At 55.4% G+C, this 23,654-nt stretch overlaps 1 protein-coding gene across 6 annotated transcripts in view; it reads left to right on the top strand.

Annotated features, from left to right (window-relative positions):
* The window catches only part of PRKCD (protein kinase C delta), a 32,199-nt gene extending 11,479 nt beyond the window's left edge, over window positions 1-20,720 (top strand). For 4 of the 6 annotated variants that reach the window (XM_030867428.3, XM_060308243.2, XM_060308241.2 and 1 more), the window contains exons 3-19: window positions 4,806-4,939; window positions 6,074-6,273; window positions 7,574-7,634; window positions 7,807-7,969; window positions 8,068-8,099; window positions 9,239-9,324; window positions 9,581-9,710; window positions 10,360-10,460; window positions 11,717-11,819; window positions 11,994-12,091; window positions 12,257-12,430; window positions 12,726-12,817; window positions 13,383-13,445; window positions 14,465-14,603; window positions 14,757-14,945; window positions 15,542-15,670; window positions 17,805-18,409. In XM_030867428.3, coding sequence (XP_030723288.1) covers window positions 4,825-4,939; window positions 6,074-6,273; window positions 7,574-7,634; window positions 7,807-7,969; window positions 8,068-8,099; window positions 9,239-9,324; window positions 9,581-9,710; window positions 10,360-10,460; window positions 11,717-11,819; window positions 11,994-12,091; window positions 12,257-12,430; window positions 12,726-12,817; window positions 13,383-13,445; window positions 14,465-14,603; window positions 14,757-14,945; window positions 15,542-15,670; window positions 17,805-17,963 — 2,034 coding nt within the window. In that variant the 5' untranslated portion in view covers window positions 4,806-4,824 and the 3' untranslated portion in view covers window positions 17,964-18,409. Of the gene's footprint in view, window positions 1-4,805; window positions 4,940-6,073; window positions 6,274-7,573; window positions 7,635-7,806; window positions 7,970-8,067; window positions 8,100-9,238; window positions 9,325-9,580; window positions 9,711-10,359; window positions 10,461-11,716; window positions 11,820-11,993; window positions 12,092-12,256; window positions 12,431-12,725; window positions 12,818-13,382; window positions 13,446-14,464; window positions 14,604-14,756; window positions 14,946-15,541; window positions 15,671-17,804; window positions 18,411-20,683 lie in introns of those variants that run through there. The other 2 variants (XM_070046627.1, XM_030867429.3) reach the window with 2 other exon arrangements.
* The last annotated feature ends 2,934 nt before the right edge of the window (window positions 20,721-23,654 follow it).

Raw genomic sequence — 23,654 nt, 5'->3', positions numbered from 1 at the left:
CAGACTTTGTGAGGGAGCCCCCCTCTACATTCTCACACTCTCCCCAAGAGCCTGCCCAAGGCCTCTCTTCTCGGGCCCTGCTTTGCTCCTCTGTCCAGCAGGCATCACCCTGTGGCCTGTGAGGCAGAATCAAATGTCAGGGAAGGACTAGGTTGGAGGGGACCCGGCCCTATCTGGGGGCCAGGGGACCCTCATTGCAGGACCCGGTCCTCAGTTCCCCTGCGCTCTGTACAAAGAGGAGCTGGACATGTCAGTTTCTGAAGGCCGATCTATTGGGAGATATTTTTGGCTTGATGGGTTTTATTTTTTACCTCTAAAAAAATTGTTAGGGCTTCCCTGGTGGCGCTGTGGTTGAGAGTTGGCCTGCCGATGCAGGGGACACGGGTTCGTGCCCTGGTCTGGGAAGATCCCACATGCCGCGGAGCGGCTGGGCCCGTGAGCCATGGCCGCTGAGCCTGCGCGTCTGGAGCCTATGCTCCGCAATGGGAGAGGCCGCAACAGTGAGGGGCCCGCGTACCGCAAAAAAAAAAAAAAAATTGTTAGTCAACAAGTTATATGTGATTGTTGTAGAAAATGCGTTTTTGTTCCTGATAGTGCCCCTCAGGCCTTGCACCCCACCTGCCTCCTTTACTGGAACACACTCACGCACACACACGTGGATGTGTAATGTGCATACTTGTCCTCCACGCCCCAGGAGCTTCAACTGGCACAGTCACTCTGGTCACCTTGAGGTCGGCCTTGCCCACTGCCCCTGACTGGTTGGGAGAAGGTTTCCGCTGCCCTGGCAGAAGCGGGCCGCCTGTTCTGGTCCGGCCCGGCCCTGCCTTTCCGTACCTCTGGGCTGTTGGTCTAGGGCAGGGTGGGGAACAGGGCCAGCAAACCCTCATATCCTGGGGATGGGATGCAGCCAGACCTTCCCCAGGTTTTAAGAACTGGAGTGTGTCCCAAACAGCTGGGTCAGGAGAGAAAGTAGCAGTTCAGGGGTCTGTACCACCCTCTTTGTACAGTAGCGGGGGATCCCCAAGGTCAGACCTAGGACCAGCCTGGAGGGGGTTGGGTGGTCAAGCACAGGGGACCTGTCTCCTGGTCCCCTCACCCCTCTTCTTGTTTACTTTGTCCTCATGGGTGTGTTTGTGTGTATTGCTCCCTGCACTTTTATCTATCTCTGCCTCTGCCCCCTCTTGCCCTTCATCTCCTCTTCCTGACATGGCATACCAGAAGAATGTGGGCTGCAACGTCAGGCAGGCCTGGATTCAGATCCTCCTTCTACCACTTACTGGCTCTGTGATCTTGGGCAAGTCACTTAGCCTCTCTGAGCCTGTTTCTTCGTCAGTAAAATATCCACCTCTGGGACCTGCACAGGGATAAAGTGAGCTAATGCCATTACAAGGTTGGTCTGGTGTATGTTGGCCTCAGAGAAGGATGATCTTTCTTATAAGTGAGTGTACTGATTCACACCCAGGCCCTTTGACTCCCAAGTCCGGAGCTCTCTGCTTCACAGGGCTGCCCCTGCTGTGGGCTAGAGAAGCAGGAGAGTAGAGACTCGGAGCCCACAGGCAGTTGGGAAAGGCCTGGCTGGCCTCAGCTGGCTCCAAGGAGCTGGTCCCCATGGAGGCCTGTGTGGAGTCCAACCCCTGCCACCTCCGTGGCCCTGCAGAGTGGGGATAAGGTTGAGCCAATGGCCTTCCTTTGGGGCCTGTGGGCCTGAGCCAATTTGCATGGGGGCTATAAATAGTTGGCCCACCTTGCTTTTGTGCTGTCACTTTACCCCCTGGCCTTCCCACCAGTGTTCAGATGCTCTGCAAGGTAGGTGGACAACTCTGGCTCTGCTGTGCAGGGGGGTCCTGGTGTGCAGGGGCCCAAGACCCCTTTCAGGGTCACATGGCCATCAATGGAAGAAGATGCCAGCTCGTGGTGCCTGTCTTCCTCTGGGGGTCCAGGCGGTGCAGTTGAGGTGGAGGAGGTGATAGAACGTGGCCGGGGCCCGTGCTCTAGGTTTAGTCCTAGGTAGTTGGGGCTGGGTGACCTAACGCTAGGGTTACTGCCAAGTAGCCCCAGGGCAGCCCGTGGGTCCTCTCTCTCACGGTGCTGCGGCCTGGCTGTGCAGGTTTGGGGCCAGGACTGGGGCCTGCTGTGGTTGTGGTTTTCCCTCTGGTGGCTTCTAACTGACTGCGAACAGCAACTGCTCCGAGTGTGCTGCAGAGCTGGAGGGCAGGCTGATGATCCTGTCTCTGCCTCACAGCCCTGGGTGGTCCATGGACGGCTCCTGCTGGGTGACCCGGAGCCCATGGGCCACCTGGAATGGGCCCCGAGGGGAGGTGGGGGAAGGGCTGAGGAGGAGCTGGCCAGTAGGTGTTGGGCCCACCTGCTACTCCAGGATGAGCAGCTCTGTTCCTGGAGACTTGGTTTCCCCGAAAGGTAGAGTCAGTTATCAGGACCGTCTTCCCAGGCTCCAGGGGTGGCATGGAGTGGATGTGGTGGGGATGTGAGTGTACTTTGTAAGCGGTGAGGGAAGGTGCACAGATGAAAGAGGGGTGCTATTAGCAAGAAGGGGTTGTAGTGGTGAGAGGCCCCCGCCCTGAGGCTGTGGGGTTGGTGTTGGCTCTCGTCCTATACAAGTTCTCATCATCGTGACAACTCTGCAGCGAGGGGACTGTTCCTCATCTGTAGGATGGGGATGACTGAGACTCAGGCCAAGTGACCCACAGAGTCCCACAGCCAAGGCAGTGTGGGTGATAGGATCTTATACCCAGGCAGCTTGACCGTCATTTTGCCACCCAGGGCTGCCCTGACCCCCTCTCCCATATGAGCCCAGCCCCCTGCAGCACAACTGCTCCTCCTTTGTCCCTGCCCACCTGTCCCCTCATCCTCTGAGACACTCGGGAAGTTCATCACGGCCCCACCTGGGTCTCGAGGTTATCCTATTGGGAAGCATGAGGCTGAGCCACGTCTGCCGGGGTCAGGCCCTGGAATGCAGATGCAGACACATGGCAAGTGTGTGCTGTGCAGGGGCCCTGCTAATCATTCTGGACCCCCAGACCACACAGGGTGGCAGGAGGGGCATGATGTCCTTTTGCCTGGAAGTTTGAGACACTCACCCAGGCTCCTACGCACGCCCCCAGCCAGGCCCACACAGCTCGCTCTCCACTTCAACGTTGGCTGAGTGCACACCACCTGCCACCCACTCACACATCCTCACAGGCACACACATCTCCATGGCTGTGCAGTCACACCCACACATACCGCCCCCCTCCCCCCAACACCAGCTTGCACACTCATGCCTGCTTGGGCCCCAGGAGGAAGCAGCAGCTGCCCACAGCTGGCTTTCCCTCCCTGCCTGCTGAGGGGTCACTGTGGCTGGCCTGTCTGGTCTCAGACGTGAGCTCACACACCCACTCTCGCTCCCTCTGAGTAGGAGCCTGGCCCGGGCAGGGGACGTGGTGGAGTCTGCCCCGCATGGTCCCTCCCCTCTTCTCTGGCTGCAGGCTTCAGAGGACTGGCCGGGCCATTGGACTGGGCTGTAGGCTGAGGTCAAGTGTTTCCTGTGAGCTTATCTGGGCTTGCAGCTGCCAGCAGGCCTGGCTGGTACTCTGCGGCCATGTGGAGGAGCTGGGGGAGCTGTCCCAGGGCCAGGGTGGCTGTTGCCTGTGCACACAGGCCCATGTGTGGGTAGGGGTGCGTGTCTCAGTCTGCCTCCGTGCTGGCTTATGTTTAGGATGGAGCAAATACGTATACACGGGGATAAATGTTAGTGAGCATTCCTGCAGCCTCGGCTGTGGAGCTCCCTCCTGTGGGGCCTAGGCCCGGAACCAGTGTCTGTGCAGGTGTGCAAGTGTACACCTGTGGGCTTGCACAGCTGAGCATCCTCCACGAGGACAAGCCGAAAGACCTTCAGGGCCACCCGTCGTGATCCTCGATTTGAGGAACTGTGAGGAATGGGGGCGTGTGGGGCCAACCTGTGTGGCGTAAGAAGCAAAGTCAGCGTTACATTCGACCTTAAAGTAGTTTTATAGTTGGAAAAACTTAGTCTGAAAGTGCGGACAAACTTCCAGGTAGGCGAGAGCGCCTGACCCCAAGGAGCTCAGGTTCAGAAGTGTCAAGCACGCTGATGTGGGTGGGGCCTTTCATGACCCTGATCCCAGACAAAGTGGGTGCTTAATTAGTAGAATCCAGCTTTGGGTTCTGGTTCAACCTCAGGATTTCAGTTTCCCATCTGAAAAGTGGGGGTGATCATCTTGGCCCTGCTACTTGTCTTGGCCCTACTTGTCTGCCTGGGTAGTTATGAGCAAAAACCAAACTTTGAAAACCAAGGAGGGCTGCGTGGGGCAGGGTACAGGGAGGAAGGGGTGCTGTCCTGCCCATCGTGGCTGGCACCAAGGTGCCATGGCCAGCACATACTAGGCAACAGCCATTGGGTATTAAAGGAGGCATTGAATGACTGACTCCCCAAATGAATGACATGGGAATCACAGGCTCACATGCCTCCAGGGCCTAGATAGGATTCGGGGAGAAGTGGAAGGGGGCCTCTGAACTGGAGTCAGCTGGCAGGGGTGCCCAACAAAGGGGGCAGTGCCAGCCAGATATTGCCCAGTAGGCCTGATGTCGCACCTTCCAATTTCACCAGGGAGGCCACCAATCTAGTCTTACACAGAACTTCTCAATTTTAATGGTGGCAACTAGGACTAGTGCCTTTTGAGCACCATGTGGGCCAAATTCAGTGCTGTGGGAGCCCTTGGGGGGAGCGGTTACCTGACCACCTCCCAGGGCTGTCCCTGCTGCCCGCCTCACACCTTCTGTCTCCACAGCCCTGCTGCAAGCCCCAACATGGCACCGTTCCTGCGCATCTCCTTCAACTCCTATGAGCTGGGCTCCCTGCAGGCTGCAGACGAGGCAAGCCAGCCCTTCTGTGCTGTGAGGATGAAGGAGGCACTCAGCACAGGTAGGGCTGTAGGCTGGACCCTACCTGTGCTGCAGGCAATGGCAGCAGCCGGTGGGGCGGGGAAGCCAGGGCCAGGAGGAGGCAATGGAAGGGACTGTGCCTTGTTCTCCTAGAGCCTCTGAGGGATCCTTCTCTTCCTTGTCCTCATTTCCCTGCCCAGCTCAGCTTGCGATGCAGGACAACAGGCGACTCACTGCCTGTAGAACCACCTGCACTGGCTACATGGAACCTTCTGTGGAGCTCAGGGCTTCTGGCTCCTCCCCCACTGGTTGTTTCACCCAAGAACAGGCTCCCTCCAGGAGCTCCACATGTCCATCTGTGCCAGGCCCTGTGCTGGGTACTGAGAACACTGCCATGCTCCAGGGCTGACCAGGCCCTGCCCTCATGGGGCTCACAGTCTGGTGGAGGAGGCAGACAGTGATCCTGTGATAGGGAAGTCCAGATGAGGAACCATCCCAGGCTGCAGTCAGGGAGGTCATCCTGGAAGAAGCAAACATCTCACGCCATTCCTTCTTGCTTCTGCCCTCACCTGGTGAACCCCTGGCTCATCCCTTAGGTCTCGGCTGAGCTGTCCCTTCCTCTAGGAAGCCTTCCCTGACCCTTAGGTTGGGGCAGGCCACCTGACCATGGGCGGGTCTAGAACCAGTGACCTTGCCCTCTTCAGTCTCATGACAGCTGTGATTTAATGTTCACTTGAGGGGTGAACTGATTCATGTCTCTGCCCAGGACTGGGACTCTAGGAGGACAGGTACCGTGTTCCTTGCCTCCAACACCATGGCTGGCATGTGGGAGCCTGTGGCAGTGTCACTGAGTAAATGTCTAAGGGAAGGTGACATCTAAGAGGGGCTGGAGGAAGCGGGTCACAGGAAGAAGGGACAGCAGGAGCAAAGGTCCGGGGTGGAACCTAGCAGGGCACCCTGGGGAAACTGCCGGCGTTTCTGTGCTCTCATGCAAATTGTGAGTGAGATGGGGCTGGTGAGGCGAGCAGAGCATGGTCATGAGGGCTGAGGAGTGGAGACTTGGGCCCTGGGGGAGAGAGCAGGCAGATTCCATAGGATGGAAGGCTGTGGAAAGGCCCGAGATTTGAGGCACAGAGGTTCCCTAGCCTGACCTTGCCTTCCTGGCCCGTTGCAGAGCGTGGGAAGACGCTGGTGCAGAAGAAGCCCACCATGTACCCCGAGTGGAAGTCCTCGTTTGATGCCCACATCTACGAAGGTCGCGTCATCCAGATTGTGCTGATGCGAGCTGCGGAGGAGCCAGTGTCCGAGGTGACAGTGGGTGTGTCGGTGCTGGCCGAGCGCTGCAAGAAGAACAATGGCAAGGCCGAGTTCTGGGTGAGGGGCACAGCCACAGTCACGCATGTGTGTGGGCAAAGTGAGCGGGTACGGCCGAGGGCACCTGGCCGCTCCGGCCACTGGGGCAGCTCTGTAGCCAACAGCTTGTGTTCAAATCCTGGTCCTGCGATTCATCAGACCCTTCGCCTCTCTGAGTCTGCTTCTGAATCTGTAAAAGGAGAAACTACTAAAAGACCTACGGTGGGGTCAGTTCTGATGAAATGAGCTGCTGGATGCAAAGGGCTTACTGTAGAACCTGGCACGTAGGCGGTGCTAAAGAGAGCCCTCCTTGGTATTACAGCTGCTTTTTTCCCTTTTAATTTTGCAAAGGCAGGATGTGCACATAGTAAAACATATCAAGCTGTATGAAAGGGTGGGTCCTAGCCCCAACACCAGGTCCCCTTTCTCAGAGAACCCCATTGTTCCCAGTTCTTTTTGGAATCTTCACAGATATTCCAAACCCAGGCAGGCATCGGGGAGCACCAGTTATGATCTTCCACAGCAGGGGGGGTCGGGGAGGAGAAGGCTCATGGCCCACCACTCACCTGCTGAAACCTGGACTCTGCATGCACACGTGGCCATTGTGGCCACAGGACGTCAGCGCTGGCAGGGCATCCCTGCCCCCTGCGGTTACATGTGGGCTCCTGCAGCCGAGGTGTCCCCGCCAGGAAAGACCTGTGACCATGGAGACTCTACTCAGCCTCCAGTGAGGGGTGAAGGAACTGGGCCGAGAGAGGTTGACCCAGGGCTGCACCCACCCTTGAAGAATCAGGCAGAGGCTCCTGTTGTGCTCTCTGTCCACTACCCCAAGGGACGCTGTCAGTCACCAGGCCCTGGGGGAGCTGAGGGTCTTGCCCTTAGGACGAGCCAGTCTGTGTGAGGAGACTGGACAGGCAGAGCCCCCGACAGAGAGAGAGAGAGAGAACCAGCACGCTGTGTCAGTAGGCGTGTGTCTGTGTGTCTGCATGTGTGGGGGGATGCAGTGCCTCCATTCTAAGATCCTTGTGAAAGTGGGCAGCCGGGGTTGGGGGCGGGGAGTTTCCCTTCCCACTCTGTTCCCAGGGCCATGTGGCCAAGCTGGGTGTGGGCTGGATCCTTTTACTTCCCCAAATGTAATAATACTCCTGGGTGAGGGCTGGGGGCGGGGCTCACAGGTGGGGCCCTGCCCACTCTGGGCAAACAGGTGTCTGGCTAGGCGCTGGGACTCCCTGGCCCTTCAGGGACCAACCATGGGGGCGGGTTCTGAGTCTGGCTTGGCCCAGGCCCGCCCTCACTGACTCCCCCACCCTCACTCCTGCAGCTGGACCTGCAACCCCAGGCCAAGGTGTTGATGTCTGTGCAGTATTTCCTGGAAGACATAGGTAAGCCCCTCCCTACCTGGGCTGGGGACGGAGGTTCAGAGACCAGAGCCAGAACGGAGGTTTAGGGAAGCAGCCTCCATTGGCGCTCTGTCCAGGACTGCCCTGGGAGGGACTGAAGGGGTGTGGCCCCTCCCGTGGGCTGGGGCTGTCTTCACTCCTACCCGGTCCCCAGATTGCAAGCAGTCAATGCGGGGTGAAGACGGGGCCAAGTTCCCAACGATGAACCGCCGTGGAGCCATCAAACAGGCCAAAATTCACTACATCAAGAACCACGAGTTTATCGCCACCTTCTTTGGACAGCCCACTTTCTGCTCTGTGTGCAGAGACTTTGTTTGGTGAGACTGGCTGTGTCCGCTGGGGTGGGGTGGGTGAGGGAGGGCCCCCATCCCCGGTACTTCCTCTCACTCACCCTGCCTGGGCACTTGCCTTTCAGGGGTCTCAACAAGCAAGGCTACAAGTGCAGGCGTAAGTGTCTCCACCGCCCAGTCTGTATGCACATGTGTGTGCACGCATGTGCCTGCGTGCCTTCACAGAGAAGCCTGTGTCCCTGTGTTGGGACGGTGTGTCTGGATGAAGCCTGTGCTTGAGTGTGTGCACGTGAGGCTTTCCATGTGGTAGCGTGTGTGTGGACGGCGGCTGCGTCAGTGAGTGCTGGAGCCGGCGTGTCTCTTCCCAGCGCTTCCCATTCAGTGACATCACGTTGGCAGCCTGAAATAGGCCCCAGTGGAGTATGTACACAGAATCTGCCAGTGCTGCACATCGGGGCTCTTTCCCCGCAGAGAGGCTGTTAGACCTTTGCCAGCACATCCCTGGCTGCATGTGTGCTTCTGTTGAGAGCTGTGTGCATCTGGTACACACGTATGAGCACACCCTTCTCTACGGCCGTCGGTGCATGCATGAGGCAGTGTGGACCGGTGGTGGTGAGCACAGGCTCTGGAGCCAGCCTGCCTGGGTCTGAATCCCAGCTCTACCACTTCCTAGCTGTAGGACCTTAGACAAAGTTACTTAACCTATCTGTGCCTCAATTTCCTCATCTGTAAAATAGGGACAATAGAGTCATTGTGAAGATCAAATGGGATAAAATATGTAAAGCTGTATTTTAAGTGTGGCTGGTGCCCGGTAAGCATGCTATGTAAGAAGGTTTGTCATTATACATGCTGTGTACGTGTACCTGAGTGCCTTTGTGTTGGGGTGCGTGTGTGTGTGTGTGTGTGTGTGTGTGTGTGTGTGGCGGGGGGCGGTGAGAGAGCTTAAGAGCTGTTTGCTGTCCTGAGCCACAAAGAGGGCTCCCCTGCCTCTAGTTCTCTCACTGCCATGCCCCCCTCCCTGCCCACCGGGACTCCTTGAGCCTTTCCTAACCTCCGATACCCGCCCAGATCCACCTGTCCTCCCTGCCCCATCCTTCCCAGACTCCTCCCACAGGAACTGACCGGAGGAGAGAAAAATCAACCTCTAGGCCGAGGGCTCCATGTGGTGAGGGTGTGGGTGGTCGGGGAGCACGGGGACTTTGTGTGGAAGGCAGGACTGGGCCGGGGGGCGCCAGCTCACAGCCTCTGCCCCTCCGGGGCCTTCCCGTCCCCCTCCTGGGCCTGGGCCGCCTCAAGAATGCAACGCTGCCATCCACAAGAAATGCATCGACAAGATCATTGGCCGGTGTACGGGCACTGCAGCCAACAGCCGGGACACCATAGTGAGGCGGGGCCCGGGGCAGGGCGGGAGGGATTCGAGCTCTCCCCACCCCTTCCCTGTGGAGTCACCCTTCCTCCCCGTTTTCCTTCTTCCTTCCTTCCCCTGGCTTGGCCCCTGGGATCCCTGGATTTCCCAGTCCCCACGGAGCCCTCTTGGGGATCTTGCCACGCATGGGGTTGGGTCAGGGAGAGTTAGGGGGTGAGGAAGGGACTGGTGCTGGCATGTGACCCTTGACCTGTGACACCCCACACCCCTAGTTCCAGAAAGAACGTTTCAACATTGACATGCCACACCGGTTCAAGGTTTATAACTACATGAGCCCCACCTTCTGCGACCACTGCGGCAGCCTGCTCTGGGGGCTGGTGAAGCAGGGATTAAAGTGTGAAGGTGCGTGCCGGCTAGGGCGGGGGCTGCGGCGGAAGTGGGAGGGGGGCCCACCCGGACCCCAGAAGCTGAGACCAGCTGAGGCTGCCTTTGCCCCCTCGCTTGGGGACTCTCACGTGGGTGAGGCCTCCTGGCCCCTCCCCACTGGCTCGACTGACTGCCATTTACTGCTGTGTGACCATCAGAAGGTGGCCCCACTGCTGAGAGCTCCACGTCCTCAAGTATAAAACAGGTGTCGAGTCGGCCCCAGAGAGTCACCGAGGGGAAAACAGGCGGAAGGTGCTCCCCGGCCAGGGCCCCTCTCACACCAGCTCAGCTCGTGCTCCTTGCAGGCCCTCCCCCACCTCAGGCTTCACTGAAACGAGAGACGTCTGGAGGAAAAGTGACTTGTCTAGCTTGTCCCAGACATTTGTTTTTTCTTTTTCTTCTTTAAATAATGAAAGATTTGAGGTGCTCCTGATGGCTTCAGATACATCTTTTTCTAAATGCAGGAAACCCAGCAAACCCTGCCAAAAGCCCTCCTCTCTCCTGCTCTCTCCTCCGTCCCTCCCTGCCCTTGGCTGGGCCTGGGACAAGGGGACAGTTCTTTTGGAGCCTGCTGGCTGCCTGCCTGGGCGGGGGCCCTGATGGCTCTGCTTCTCTCCCACCCCAGATTGTGGCATGAACGTGCACCATAAGTGCCAGACGAAGGTGGCCAACCTCTGTGGCATCAACCAGAAGCTCTTGGCCGAGGCCTTGAACCAAGTCACCCAGGTGGGCAGGCACTGTGGGAACCCTGGACAGAGGGTGGCAGGGTTGGGGACGAGTCAGGGCTCATGCCCACTCCTGGGGAACTGCAGTGAGGGGCGTTTATACATAAGACCCTACTTCTGGAAGATCCAGTTCAAGGATTGGACATTAGAGGGTGGTGGGCTTGTTCTCCTAAGAAATTAGTTATTCAAGCAGTGCTTTTCCTGAGGGTGAACCTGGATGACTGCAAGGTTGGAACACTTGGAACTAAAGCCTTTATGTGTATATGGTTTTTTTTTTTTAAAAGAAAAGAGTTTAGGGCTTCCCTGGTGGCGCAGTGGTTGAGAGTCTGCCTGCCGATGCAGGGGACATGGGTTCGTGCCCCGGTCCGGGAAGATCCCACATACCGCAGAGCGGCTAGGCCCGTGAGCTATGGCCACTGAGCCTGCGCGTCCGGAGCCTGTGCTCCGTAACGGGAGAGGCCACAACAGTGAGAGGTCCGCGTACTGCCAAAAAAAAAAAAAAAAAAAGGAGTTTACCTAAAATCTCTTTTTGCTCCTTTACTTTTTTTTTTTTTAATTAATTAATTTATTTTTGGCTGTGTTGGGTCTTTGTTGCTGCCTGCGGGCTTTCTCTAGTTGTGGCGAGCAGGGGCTACTCTTCCTTGTGGAGCACGGGCTCTAGGTGCGCGGGCTTCAGTAATTGTGGCTCGCGGGCTCTAGAGTACAGGCTCAGTAGTTGTGGCACATGGGTTTAGATGCTCCGTGTCATGTGACATCTTCCTGGACCAGGGTTCGAACCCATGTGCCCTGGATTGGAAAGTGGATTCTTAACCACTGCGCCACCAGGGCAGTCCAGTGTGTACATGTTTTTTTTGTGTGTGTGTTTGGGTATGGGTGGAGCTTGAAGGAGGCCACAGAACTTTAAGATTCTAGAATCTATCACAAGTGAGGGAAAAAAAAAAACAAGTGAAGGCAACACAAATAAAAATCTATTGAGTAAGTGGCTGGGAAGTTAGGGTTCAATTTCCAGAACTCTTGTTTGTAGTCAGTGCCTTCCAGACCACTGAGGCGTCTCTGTGCCGGAAGTGTGTGTGCGTGTGTGTGCGCACTTATTCACACACGTGTGCGTGCACATGCACCGCCTGGGGTCCTGGGCTCTGCCCCTGCTGTCCCCCATTGGTACTGAGGGTGGAGTCATGGATGGTTGGGGTCCTCCCTCTGGGTTGGGAATTCTGACCATGATATGACCTCTGGCCCCCCAACCCCTACCCCCTCCAGAGACCTGCCCGGAGGTCGGACTCCGAGACTGCAGAGACTGTTGGGATCTACCAGAATTTTGAGAAGAAGCCAGGAGTCTCTGGAGATGATGTCCCATGTGAAGGTGTGCCCATTCCTTCCAGGAAAGCCCCTACCCCCCCACGCCAGCATGGGACCCAGCCTCTCCACACAGTTGAGTGCAACTGGAGAGGAGGCACCTCTGTGGGGAGGGACCCAGCCAGGGAGGACCACCCTCTGGACGTGAGACATGAGTCTGAAGCAGCTGTCTCTTGGGCAGGAACTGGGACCTACGGCAAGATCTGGGAGAGCAGCACCAAGTGCAGCATTGACAACTTCACCTTCATCAAGATCCTGGGCAAAGGCAGCTTCGGGAAGGTGAGGGCCCCATGGCCCTGGGGCAGGCAGCCCGAGGGACCTGGGCTTGGTAGCCAAGGGGCACCTGCTTCCCACCCTCCCTGGGTGCTTCCGGGTTGGGTTGGGCCGTGCGCCCTGACCTTTGGTCCGAACCTCCCCTGCTCAGCACCCCTGCCCATCTGTCAGGTGCTGCTCGCAGAGCTGAAGGGCAAAAAGGAATTCTTCGCCATCAAGGCCCTCAAGAAGGACGTGGTTCTGATCGATGATGACGTGGAGTGCACGATGGTGGAGAAGCGGGTGCTGGCGCTCTCCGGGGAGAATCCCTTTCTCACCCATCTCTTCTGCACCTTCCAGACCAAGGTGCCGGCCCGCCCACTATCAGTGCCCCTGGCCCACATCCCCCCTCAGTCGCTCAGGTCAAGGCCATGTCTCCCACTGAGATTCTCCAGGGTAGGGCCCAGTCTTCTTCCTCAGACCACTTAAGGCAAGGCTGAGTCTCCCTTCCTCAGACTCCTCAGGGCAGGGCTGTTCTTCCCCCCTCACATCCACCAGGGCAGATGTCCCCTGGTTCCTGTTGGGGCTTGTCCCTAGTGGTCCTCAGTGAGGGAGCTGCCTGCCGCTTTCTGTGCCTCTGCTCACCACCCTCCCCCCACAGGACCACCTGTTCTTTGTGATGGAGTTCCTCAATGGGGGCGACCTGATGTATCACATCCAGGACAAAGGCCGCTTCGAGCTCTACCGTGCCACGTACGCGAGGCCCTGTTGGGGGAAGAGCCCTCTGCCCATCTGCCTTCCATTCCTTCTTCCCTCCCCCTGGTGAAGCCAGCCTGGGCTGGAGCTGGGGTTGGAGAGACTTGGGGTGGCCAGGGCCGTCCCCTGCCCCGTGTGGGAAGCTAGGGGTGAGGGGTGAGCTGTGGCTGGGAACACAACCTAGACATGCCAGGTCCTGTCCCCTCCCTGGGCCTCAGCGGGTGGGTGATCCTGCACAATGCAGGACCCAGGTGGGTGGCCCCTAAACTAGCATGCACCCCCAGACTGTGTGTGTGTGCACACAGGCATATCTATATAAATGCATACACTCTTAGGACAGAGAACTGTCTCATTTGGAGCTTTTTACTTCACAATTTTCTTTTCTGCCTTGGCTACCAGCCCCTACTTGCCTGATACAAGATGTGCTTGATCAGGACCAGGTTGTCCGTGGAGTTATTTTCAGCATTTCCTGTCCCTGGGGGTGGGGATGAAGACCCAGGGAGAAGCAGGGGCTGCTCACAGAAATCTCAGGACACTGTGTGTGTGTGTGTGTCTCATACAGGTTTTATGCGGCTGAGATAGTCTGTGGACTACAGTTTCTACACCAGAAAGGGATCATTTACAGGTGCGGGGATCGGAAGGTGGGGGGTGTTTAGGAGGGGAGGCCCCGACCCCATCATATCCTCTGAAATGCTCTGAGTGGATCCCGGTCCAGCTGTGGCCCCATCTCCTCTTGGAGTTGGTCTTTAGTTGGATATTTGCTTAAACCACCTACTCCATTGCTACAATTCCTTGTGGCCCCTTAGCTGAGGCTGGCACAGCTCCAGGGACTGGGAACTCCCTGCCCATACTCGACACCTTTGGTGGGAGCGCAGCACTGACTGGTATGGTGTCTCCCTCCCTTGGAGCCATCGGTCTCCCTCTGCAGCTGCATCTGAGCACTCTGAGCTTCCACCAATGGGGTCTGCTTTCATAAATTCTCACCCAATAAATGACAGTTCCATCCTGCCATGGATTAATATGTACTCATCCGAAAGGCTGAGGCCGTGCTGTGTGTACTATTGTGGGATGATCCCAAGGTATGTTGTCAAGTGGAAAACCAATCCATGGGACAGTGCATATTGGATGTTAGGGACCAGGCTTTAAAAGGTGGCATGAGATGCACATTGTAATGTGCTGTCCGTGCCTGGACTCAGTCTAGGGAGGGCCTGGCAAGCGAGGTTAGTGGAAGATGGGCCTTGTGCTGTTCTGCTTTTCTGGTGCTTGTTACCGTGTGCCTAAGTTATCTACTCAACTACCTACATAAAATAGATGGGCTCCCTGCCCTTGTGGAGTCTGACAAACCTGAGTCCAGGGCGCTTCCACAGCTGAGTAGCTGGGTGACCCTAGGCAAGTGATACCACCTCGTTGAGCCTCATTTTGGGCTTCGGAAAGTAGGATGGTGTGTGTCCAGCACACAGCACACAGTAGGCGGCTTGCAGGAAGCACCTGTGTTTAGCACCTCTTTCCCCTCCTCTTCCTCATTCCCTCGTACCCTGGAGAGAGTCCTAGGCTTTCTGGGCTGACAATGGGGACATGGGAGGGGACTACGGGGAGGAGGGGAATTGGACCCTAACGACTCCTTTTCCTGTCCCCTCCCCGCAGGGACCTTAAGCTGGACAACGTGATGCTGGACCGGGATGGCCACATCAAGATTGCTGACTTCGGCATGTGCAAGGAGAACATGTTTGGGGACAAACAGGCCAGCACCTTCTGCGGCACCCCTGACTACATCGCCCCCGAGGTGAGTGGCACCCTCCCGGCCCTGCCTCTGGCCGACACCTTGTCTCCACAGGGGGTGGGTGGCAATGTCCGAGTCACAGCCAAGAGGCTGAGGAGGGCTGGTCGGGGCTTGTGCTCCAGGGCCCCCTCAGCTCTGGCACCCCCTCTGCCCCAGATCCTGCAGGGCCTGAAGTACTCATTCTCCGTGGACTGGTGGTCCTTTGGAGTCCTTCTCTATGAGATGCTCATTGGTCAGTCCCCCTTCCACGGTGACGATGAGGACGAACTCTTTGAGTCCATCCGTGTGGACTCACCGTATTATCCCCGCTGGATCACCAGGGAGTCCAAGGACATCCTGGAGAAGGTAGGAGCCCCTGGGCTGGGCTGGCAGGGGCAGGAGCTGGCAGACACCAGGTCACGGGAATGCCAGAAGCCTCCTGTCTCAGGGATGGCAGCCTCACCAGTGCTCCGGTCCTAACACATTGGGGGGTCACTCTCCTGCCACCTTCTTGGGACCTCCTGTCTATGTTCCCTGCACTGAATCAGCCTGGCCTGGCAATGATGGGCTTGGGGTCAGAAGACAGATAGACCTTAGGCTAAACTCTGAGTCTATCTCCTTATCTACAAAATGAGGCCAGAAGAGAACCTTTCTCACAGAGTTTTGGGGGCAAAAAAACGTAAGTGTATGATGCCAGGCAGATGGTAAACACCCAATAAGAGCTACTGCTTTTGCTCACAAGTCCCACCAGCTGAGAGTCCTGGCAGCCCCAGTCCACACCCTATTTCTCCACCGGACCTGGGACCAGAGGCCAGAGAGGACCTCTCAGGCCCAGAGGCCCTGGGCTGTGATACCAGGCTGGGCTGGACCAGCCTGGGCACCCCTCGACCTGCTTGGCGTTTTCTGAGGCTCCCATTTCCTACAGCCCTCGGGTGCTAACCAGGTTCCCTGCTGCGTTGCAGCTGCTTGAACGGGATACAACCAAGAGGCTGGGAGTGACAGGGAACATCAAAATCCACCCCTTCTTCAAGACCATCAACTGGGCTCTGCTGGAGAAACGTGCAGTGGAGCCGCCCTTCAAGCCCAAAGTGGTACGTGATCCCGCTCCAGTGGGGGCTGCCCACTCAATGTTTTCTCTCACTGCCTTCCGGAGTGGACTCCTCCTGCTTTGCCCTGCCTCTCTCCTGCATCATTCGCATGCTCTCCTCCTCTCCCTTCTTCTAGCAAATCTGCTTTCCCAACCTCCTTGGCACACTGAGCCACAGCCTCTACCCTCGTATCCTCACCATCTCTCCTCAGTCAGTCATTCAACAAACATTGGTGACAGTGGATCCAGCCACCCTTTAGCATACATTCTTTAAAACCCACTGTGTGCAGGGGAGTATGCTTTGGGGATCACAGTTAAGGCCCCCCTCCCTCCACCTACCCATCTATCCAATCCATTTTCCAAAAAATATCGGAAATGATGAGTACCCTCTGGGTGCAGAGCACTGTGCTGGGCTGCATAGCGAAGTGGGAGGCCCAGTCCCAGAGCTAGAGGGGCCCCAGCTCCTCAGAGAGATAGGAAACTTGCACACTGATGGTCATCTATGATAAATGACAGCAGTACAAGACATGTCACAAGGCCACACACAATCAGTTGCCATAGGGATGGTCTGTGGGCAGGTGCCCAAGATGCAGAGATCGGGGTGGGTCTGAGAGGAAATGGGATGTCTGCAGGGCTGGGGAAGCTCGGCCAGGCCAAGGGCAGATGGGAGGTATTCCAGCTAGAGGAGGGATGGTTTGCATAAAGGCCTAGAATCTAGAGAAACCACCAAGGAGCCAGCACGAGAGCAGAGGGAGGCTGGACTTCTCAGAAGTTGAGCTCTGTGGCCCTTCTCTGATCGCAGCTCTTCCCTCCCTTCCCCTTTCTCTCCTTTGCTTCCCCTCCTCTTTCAGGACACGCTGTTCCCACTGAGCAGCCTGTGTAATGTGCCCCCGTGTTTGTGTCTTGAAGCCGCAGAGCACTCCCCCATTCCAGGGATCTCAAACTCAGTGCCTCCTGCCGTGGGCACATCACTACCAGGCCAGGCCAGCTGTAGGAAAATCACACAGCCTGCTTTCAGTGTCTCGCTTTTGATAGAAAGAGGGATAGACTGATTTTAAATAACACCAGGCAGCTGATCGGCAGCCCCTGTCAGTGGGAAGTGGGGCCTGTGATGTACTGGCCAAGCGGGTTTCAGCACCAAGAGTGGGCGGACGTGCCAGGAAATGGGCCCAGGGCTGCTCTGCTCTGTCAGTTTTCAAAGAAGCCAGAAACCAGGATTTTTATGTCAAATTGCCCTTTTTTTTTTTTTTTTTTTTTGGTGGTACGCGGGCCTGTCACTGTTGTGGCCTCCCCCGTTGCGGAGCACAGGCTCCGGACGCGCAGGCTCAGGGACCATGGCTCACGGGCCTAGCCGCTCCGCAGCATGCGGGATCTTCCCGGATCGGGGCACGAACCCGTGTCCCCTGCATCGGCAGGCGGACTCTCAACCACTGCGCCACCAGGGAAGCCCCAAATTGCCCAATTTTAAAATATTGGCTCAAATGCCATTAAAACCCATGGCTAGTCAAAATGGTTGTACCTGCAGCTCAGTTTGGCCTGAGGGCCACCAGCTTAAGACCTCTTTCAATCACTCTTTCATTGTACCTTCAGAAGCAGAGAGTTGGCAAACTTTTCCTGTGAACAGCCTTATAGTAAATATCTTAGGCTTTGCAGGCCAGATAGTCTCAAGGCGGCCATAGACGGTATGTCAGTGAGTGGGTGTGGTTGGGTACTAATAAAACTTTATTTATGGATGCCGAACTTTGAATTTCATTTAATTTTCACATGTCATGAAGTGTTATTCTCCTTTTGATTTTTTCCTAAACATTTAAAAATGCAAAAGCCAGCCTTAGCTTGTGGGACCTACAAAAACAAGTGGTGGCTGGGCTTTGGCCCAGGGCTGTGGTCTTCTAGAACCCTGCTTGGGTGGATGCCCACCTTTCCTCCTCCAGGCCCCCTGCTGGCTTCCCTCATTCCCTTGGTAACAGCATCCACCTTCCAGCAGAAAGACTCCCTTTTCTGTTCTAAATAAGGACAGCTCTGGCTTGGCCCAGCCCAACAGGGATTATGGCTCCGGGAATGGGTCCCTGGAACGTCGGGAACCCACTGGAAGGTTGCCCTTTGGGTCCCGCTTACACACCCCTGCCTTCTGTTTGCAGAGGTCTGCTGGAGACTACAACAACTTCGACCAGGAGTTCCTGAACGAGAAGCCGCGCCTCTCCTACAGCGACAAGAACCTCATCGACTCCATGGACCAAACAGCATTTGCCGGCTTCTCCTTTGTGAACCCCAAATTCGAGAGGCTCCTGGAAAATTGAGGTTGCCAGACACGTGCCCCCAGCCCACCCCAGCCAGGGAGCCTGGGTCAGCCAGCACGGCCTGCTGACCTGGCCCAGGCAGAGCAGGCAGGGCCCCCCACTTCATCGGCACCTGCCTGTCCCCCACGATAAGTAGCAGTGTGATTGTCATAATTTCTGCTGCTGCCTGTCTCCCTCGTCCCCCAGAGAGGCCTCAGCTCCTGTCTGGCTGGGCTTTCATGGTACTTCCTCTGTGAATTGTATGTGAATTTGCTTTTCCTCTGCCGTCAGAGGGAAATTGTAAATCCTGTGTTTCATTACTTGAATGTAGTTATCTATTGAAAAAAATATGTAAAATATATATATATATATATATATATACACGCCTATATATATATATATATATATATAGGCGTGTATATATTGCTCAGTAGAGAAAAATGTGGGGGACTGGTGATATGATCTTTTAAAATATATATATATTATATATATGACACACACCTTCCCCACCTCCCACCACCCCCCCACCCAAAAAAAAAAAAAAAAAAAGCACAAGCTGTTTGAAACGCCAGATTCTTTTATTTGTGTGTCTAAATAAACACCAACTGATGCTGACCTGGCTATCAGGACACGTTTCTCCCAGGAAGCTGGTGGCTGCTGCTCCCACTTCTGGCAGCTCTGTCTTGGAAGTTAAACCGAGCTGTTAGCTGCAGATGCAGACCGCTGGGCTTTCATGCAAATGTGTTTGTATTTATGGGTTTCCTCTGGCTCCAGGGCCATGGGCCAAAAGCAGAAAACTTTTCTGGGTGGCTGAGGGAGCCCCAGGTGTCTCTGTGGGGTGATGGGAGGAGGAGGGACCAGCTGCAGAGAGTCTATCTCAGAAGAGTGAGGGGCGAGCGCTGAAAAGCAGGACAGTGCAAGGTCTGGCGGGGAGATGTGAGCAAAGTCGTCGAGGCCAGCCCAGACTGGGGAGGAGGACAGGGGAGAGAATGGAAATACAGCTCAGGCTTCAGACAGCTCTGGATTCAAATCGCAGAGTAGCCAAAAGATTCGGCTTTTAAGATGTCACTTAATCATTTGAAACCTCCGTTTCCTCATCTGTAAAATGGGGACAAAGCAAGGTGGTACTCGGTGTAACTCCTCATCTCATGTTTGTCCCCGCCCTTGCCACAGAGGAGTCTGTGTCTGAGTTCTAGAATCTATATCTCAGGAGCTCTTTCCTACCTGGGGACAGGGAGGGGAGCAGGGTAGGAGAAAAAAGTGAGAAAATGCCGAGTGGCCGGGTTGAGGTTGAGAGACTTGCTCAGTGTGCCCGTGTGCAGCGAGGAAACTGGTGGCAGCCGGTGTCCCCCTGAGCGTGCAGCTTTCTGTCCCCACCACTTCAACACCTGCTCACGGCTTCCTGTTTCTTCCTCTCCGCCTCTCTCTGGGCACAGGCCTCAGGCAGGGCCCTCCCTGCAGCCCCTCTGGTCCAGCCCCCGGCCCTCGTCCCTGGTGGTGGACGAGGTGCCCCCAGCGCCGGATTGGCTGGCCCTGGCATCCAAGTAGCTGACTTCCAGCAAGTTCATTTTTCTGGGCTGAGGTACAAGTTTCCACAGCTGGAGAGGTGCCAGATGAGGGGGGGCTGATACTGCGGGGATTGGGGGCCAAACCCTCCCCAGAGAGACCTAAGTGTCTCCCTGTCCTCTCCACCTGCCATCCTCTTGGGAAACACTTGAATCCCTGCTCTGCGTCCAGCAGTGAAAGCCCCAGAAGTGGGGCTTTTTCCCCTTGGGCTCACAGTCAGGGGGGGAGACACAGCGTGACATGGGCTGTGCTGGGGAATGCTGGGGCTCTGAGAGCCCAGAGGAGGAGCCTGGAGACCCCTGTTCCCTACTTCTGTTGCACAGGCCCCAGAAGCCCCCGGGGTGGTCCAGAGTGTGTTTAGAACAGAACTACAGTTGGTGAGTGAATTCAGAGTCTCTCCCGTCGTCCTGCAGCTCCAAGGCAGAGCCATGCAGCCAGAGCCCATTTCCTCCTGCGCGGGCTGGGAGACTAAGTCGTTTTTCAGCCAGAGGCTGTGGAGGGTGGCGGGAAGAACGGAAGTGTGAGTTCTACTCCGCTACCCACACACTGTAACCACCACGAGTTTCTTCCTTAGGCCTCAGTTCCTCATCTGTAAAACGGGACCATTACTCCTTACTGGCTCTTGGAGCTCCCAGCTCTGGGGAATCCCTCAGAGACTGATGCTCGGTACCCCATGGGGCTGGGCAAAGCCTGGGGGATGGGGAAGCAGCTGCCAGGGATGCTGCCAAACTGCCTGGGAAGCTGTGCGGCTCGAGGCCTGTTCCCAGAGTTGCATAGGCACCAGGACTGACGGGTGGCCCAGGAAATGCCTCTCGTGGCTGGGCCCGGAGCCACGCTTTCACTGGGAACTGGGGGTCTGGAAGACGGCCCTCCGCCTGCCAGGTAGGTGTGTAGGCAGAGCAGCGAGCTTGGCCTCCACCTGAAATGTGTACCAGGCCTCACACTCAGAGCCAAGCAAACACAGATGCAGGAGGGCCTGGGGGCAGGAGCAGGGCTCTGCTCTCAGATACCCCTGGTTTCAAACCCTGCATGTCCCTAGTTGTGTGACCTCAGTGAGTGACAACCTCCCGGAGGTCCAGTTTCCTTTACTGTAAAATGGGGATGCAGGCAGACTTCATTTTACTGCACTTCGCTGTACTACACTTTGCAGACATCATGTTCTTTACAAATTGAAGGTTCGTGGCAACCCTGCGTGGAGCAAGTCGATCGGCACCATTTCTCCAACGGCATTTGTTCACTTCGTGCTTCTGTGTCACATTTTGGTAATTCTCTCAATATTTCAAACTTTAAATCATTATTATATTTGTTATGGTGATCAGTGATGTCTGATGTTACTATTGTAATTGTTTTGCAGCACCACCAACTGTGCCCATATAAGAACTTAATCCGAACTTCCCTGGTAGTCCAGTGGTTAGGACTCCATGCTTCCACTGCAAGGCACATGAGTTCAATCCCTGGTTGGGGAACTGAGATTCCACTTGCTGCACAGTGCAGCCAAGAAAAACGCAAAAAGATGAGAATCCACCTGCCAATGCAGGGGACACGGGTTCGAGTCCTGGTCTGGGAAGATCCCACATGCCACGGAGCAACTAAGCCTGTGGGCCACAACTACTGAGCCCACGCTCTAGAGGCTGCAAGCTACAACTACTCTAGAGCCCATGTGCCACAACTACTGAAGCCCATGCGCCTAGAGCCGGTGCTCCACAACAAGAGAAACCACCGCAATGAGAAGCCTGCACACTGCAACAAAGAGTAGCTCCTACTCGCTGTAACTAGAGAAAGCCTGCGTGCAGCAATGAACACCCAACGCAACCAAGATAAATAAATAAATTTATTTTTTAAAAAAGGAAATACATTTCACAAGGCTATAGCTGCCACACATAGTGATTCCTCTGATGGATCTAAAAATTGAAAACCTTTTGGAAAAGGTTTACCATCCTAGATGTCATTAAGACATTTGTGATCCATAGAAAGAGGTCAAAATAACATTAAGAAGAGTTTGGAAGAAGTTGATTCCAACCCTCATGGATGACTTTGAGGGGTTCAGGACTTCAGTGGAGGAAGTCACTGCAGATGTGATGGAAATAGCAGAAGAACCAGAGTTAGAAGTAGAGCCTGAAGATGTAACTGAATTGCTGCAATCTCATGATAAAACTTTTAACGAACGAGGAATTGCTTCTTATGAATGAACAAAGAAGGTGGTTTCTTGGGATGGAATCCACTCCTGGTGAAGATGCTTTGAAGATTATTGAAATGACAATAAAGGGTTTAGAATATTACATAAACATAGTTGATAAAGCAGTGGCAGGACTTGAGAGGATTGACTCCAATTCTGGAAGAACTTCTGTGAGTAAAATGCTATCAAACAGCACTGTGTACTATAGAGAAATCATTCATGAAAGGAAGAGTCATTTGATATGGCAAACTTCATTTTTGTTTTATTTTAAGAAATTGTCACAGCTTCCTCAATCTTCAAGCAACCACCACCTTGATCAGTCAGCAGCCATCAACATCGAGGCAAAACCTTCCACCAGCAAAAAGATTACAACTTGCTGAAGGCTCAGATGATGGTTAGCATTTTTTAGCAATAAAGTACTTTTTAATTAAGGTATGTACATTGCTTTTTAAGACCTAATGTTATTGCACTTAATAGATTATAGTGTAAACATAACTTATATGTACTGGGGAAACCCCAAATTTTTTGTGACTCGTGCTTTATTTCGGTGGTCTGGAACCGAACTCGTAATATTTCCGAGGTACGCGTGTAGCTATGCTGATGCTTGTGGACTAGGATGATTTCTGTAAGTGCATCCCACGGTCTCAGGACACAGTAGATGCTCAGTAGACAGCAGCCACTGTGACCCCATCCCCTCAAGGGGATGAAACATGCTCAGGAGAGCGGGCCTGTCAGCTGCACATCAGAACCCGTGGGCCTTTTGACCAGACTGCAGGAGGGCACCTTGGCAGTTTCAATTAAAACCTAAAATGTGGGAATTCCCTGACAGTCCAGTGATTAGGACTCCGTGCTTCTACTGCAGGGGGCACAGGTTCGATCCCTGGTCTGGGAACTAAGACCCTGCAAGCCATGTGGCGTGGAATGAATGAATGAATGAATGAATCCTAAAATGCACCCACCCCATGATCCAGCAATCCCCCTTCCCAAGCAGAGCTACCCAGAGGAGTCTCACCCACAGGCCCCAGGAGGCTGGCCCAGGATGCCCACCACCTCGTGGACTAATTGGGAAAAACTCGAAGCAAGCAGAACACCCAGCACCTGGGGAGGTGGTTAAATACTTTCCTGATGTGGAAAGTGGTGCAGGGCCAAGGAATCAAGATGAGCAAGTTAGAGAACCAAAACTTCAGAGCGATTCCACCCTGTGGTTCCATGTGCCAGCTCTCGAGGGCACCCAAAGGTGGAATGAAGGATGAATGCGTGAATGAATGCGTGGGCTGCGCAGACCACAATCCCTTTAAGGCAGTGGCTCTCACAGTCAGCGTGCAAAGCATACTGATAAGACACATCCTTTATGCCAAGTTCTAGCCAGCAGGTCTCAGCCCTGACTATACATAGGAATCCGATGCCCAGGCTGCCCCGCGTCTAGTTCTAGGTGATCTCTGGAAGGGACCCCACGTTAGTATTGCTAAAGTGCCCCGCAGTCCAACGGGCACCAGGATTGAGAGCCAGTTGGTTGAGATCTGGGAATCTGCATTTCACCCAGTCGTCCTGGTGGAGCAAGGAGATGCGGCTGTGAGCGGGCCACACCCTGGAAGGTGAAGTCGCCAGCCAGTACCGCCCAGCCCCTGTGTGTGGAAGGCTCCACCGCTGGACCCTGGGACCCCTGCGTGAGCGCGCATCACAGGCGGAAGATCGGTGGGCCCTAAGGGAGGGAGCCTGCGGCGGCTCCGGGAAGCTACAGCGCCCTCTGGTGGCCGGCGGGCTTGCAGGCCCAGGGAGGACCGTTTTGTGCCAGGTACAGTGCTCGGTTCCTAACCCACCTCCTGTCATTAGTCCCTGGGGAAATATTCCAGCAAGGAGGTGCCCGAGGACCATTTTGAAGAGATTCAGAGATGTGGAGGTTACACATCTAGACAGCTCCCCTGGCATTAAGAGGGTCTCTGGTCTGCCCCAAATCTCAACCCCATTCC

This window comes from Globicephala melas, chromosome 11, assembly GCF_963455315.2.
Source record: "Globicephala melas chromosome 11, mGloMel1.2, whole genome shotgun sequence".
Classification (NCBI taxonomy): Eukaryota; Metazoa; Chordata; class Mammalia; order Artiodactyla; family Delphinidae; genus Globicephala; species Globicephala melas.
Note: the sequence above shows the minus strand (reverse complement) of the source record. Positions and strands in the feature narration are given on the sequence as shown.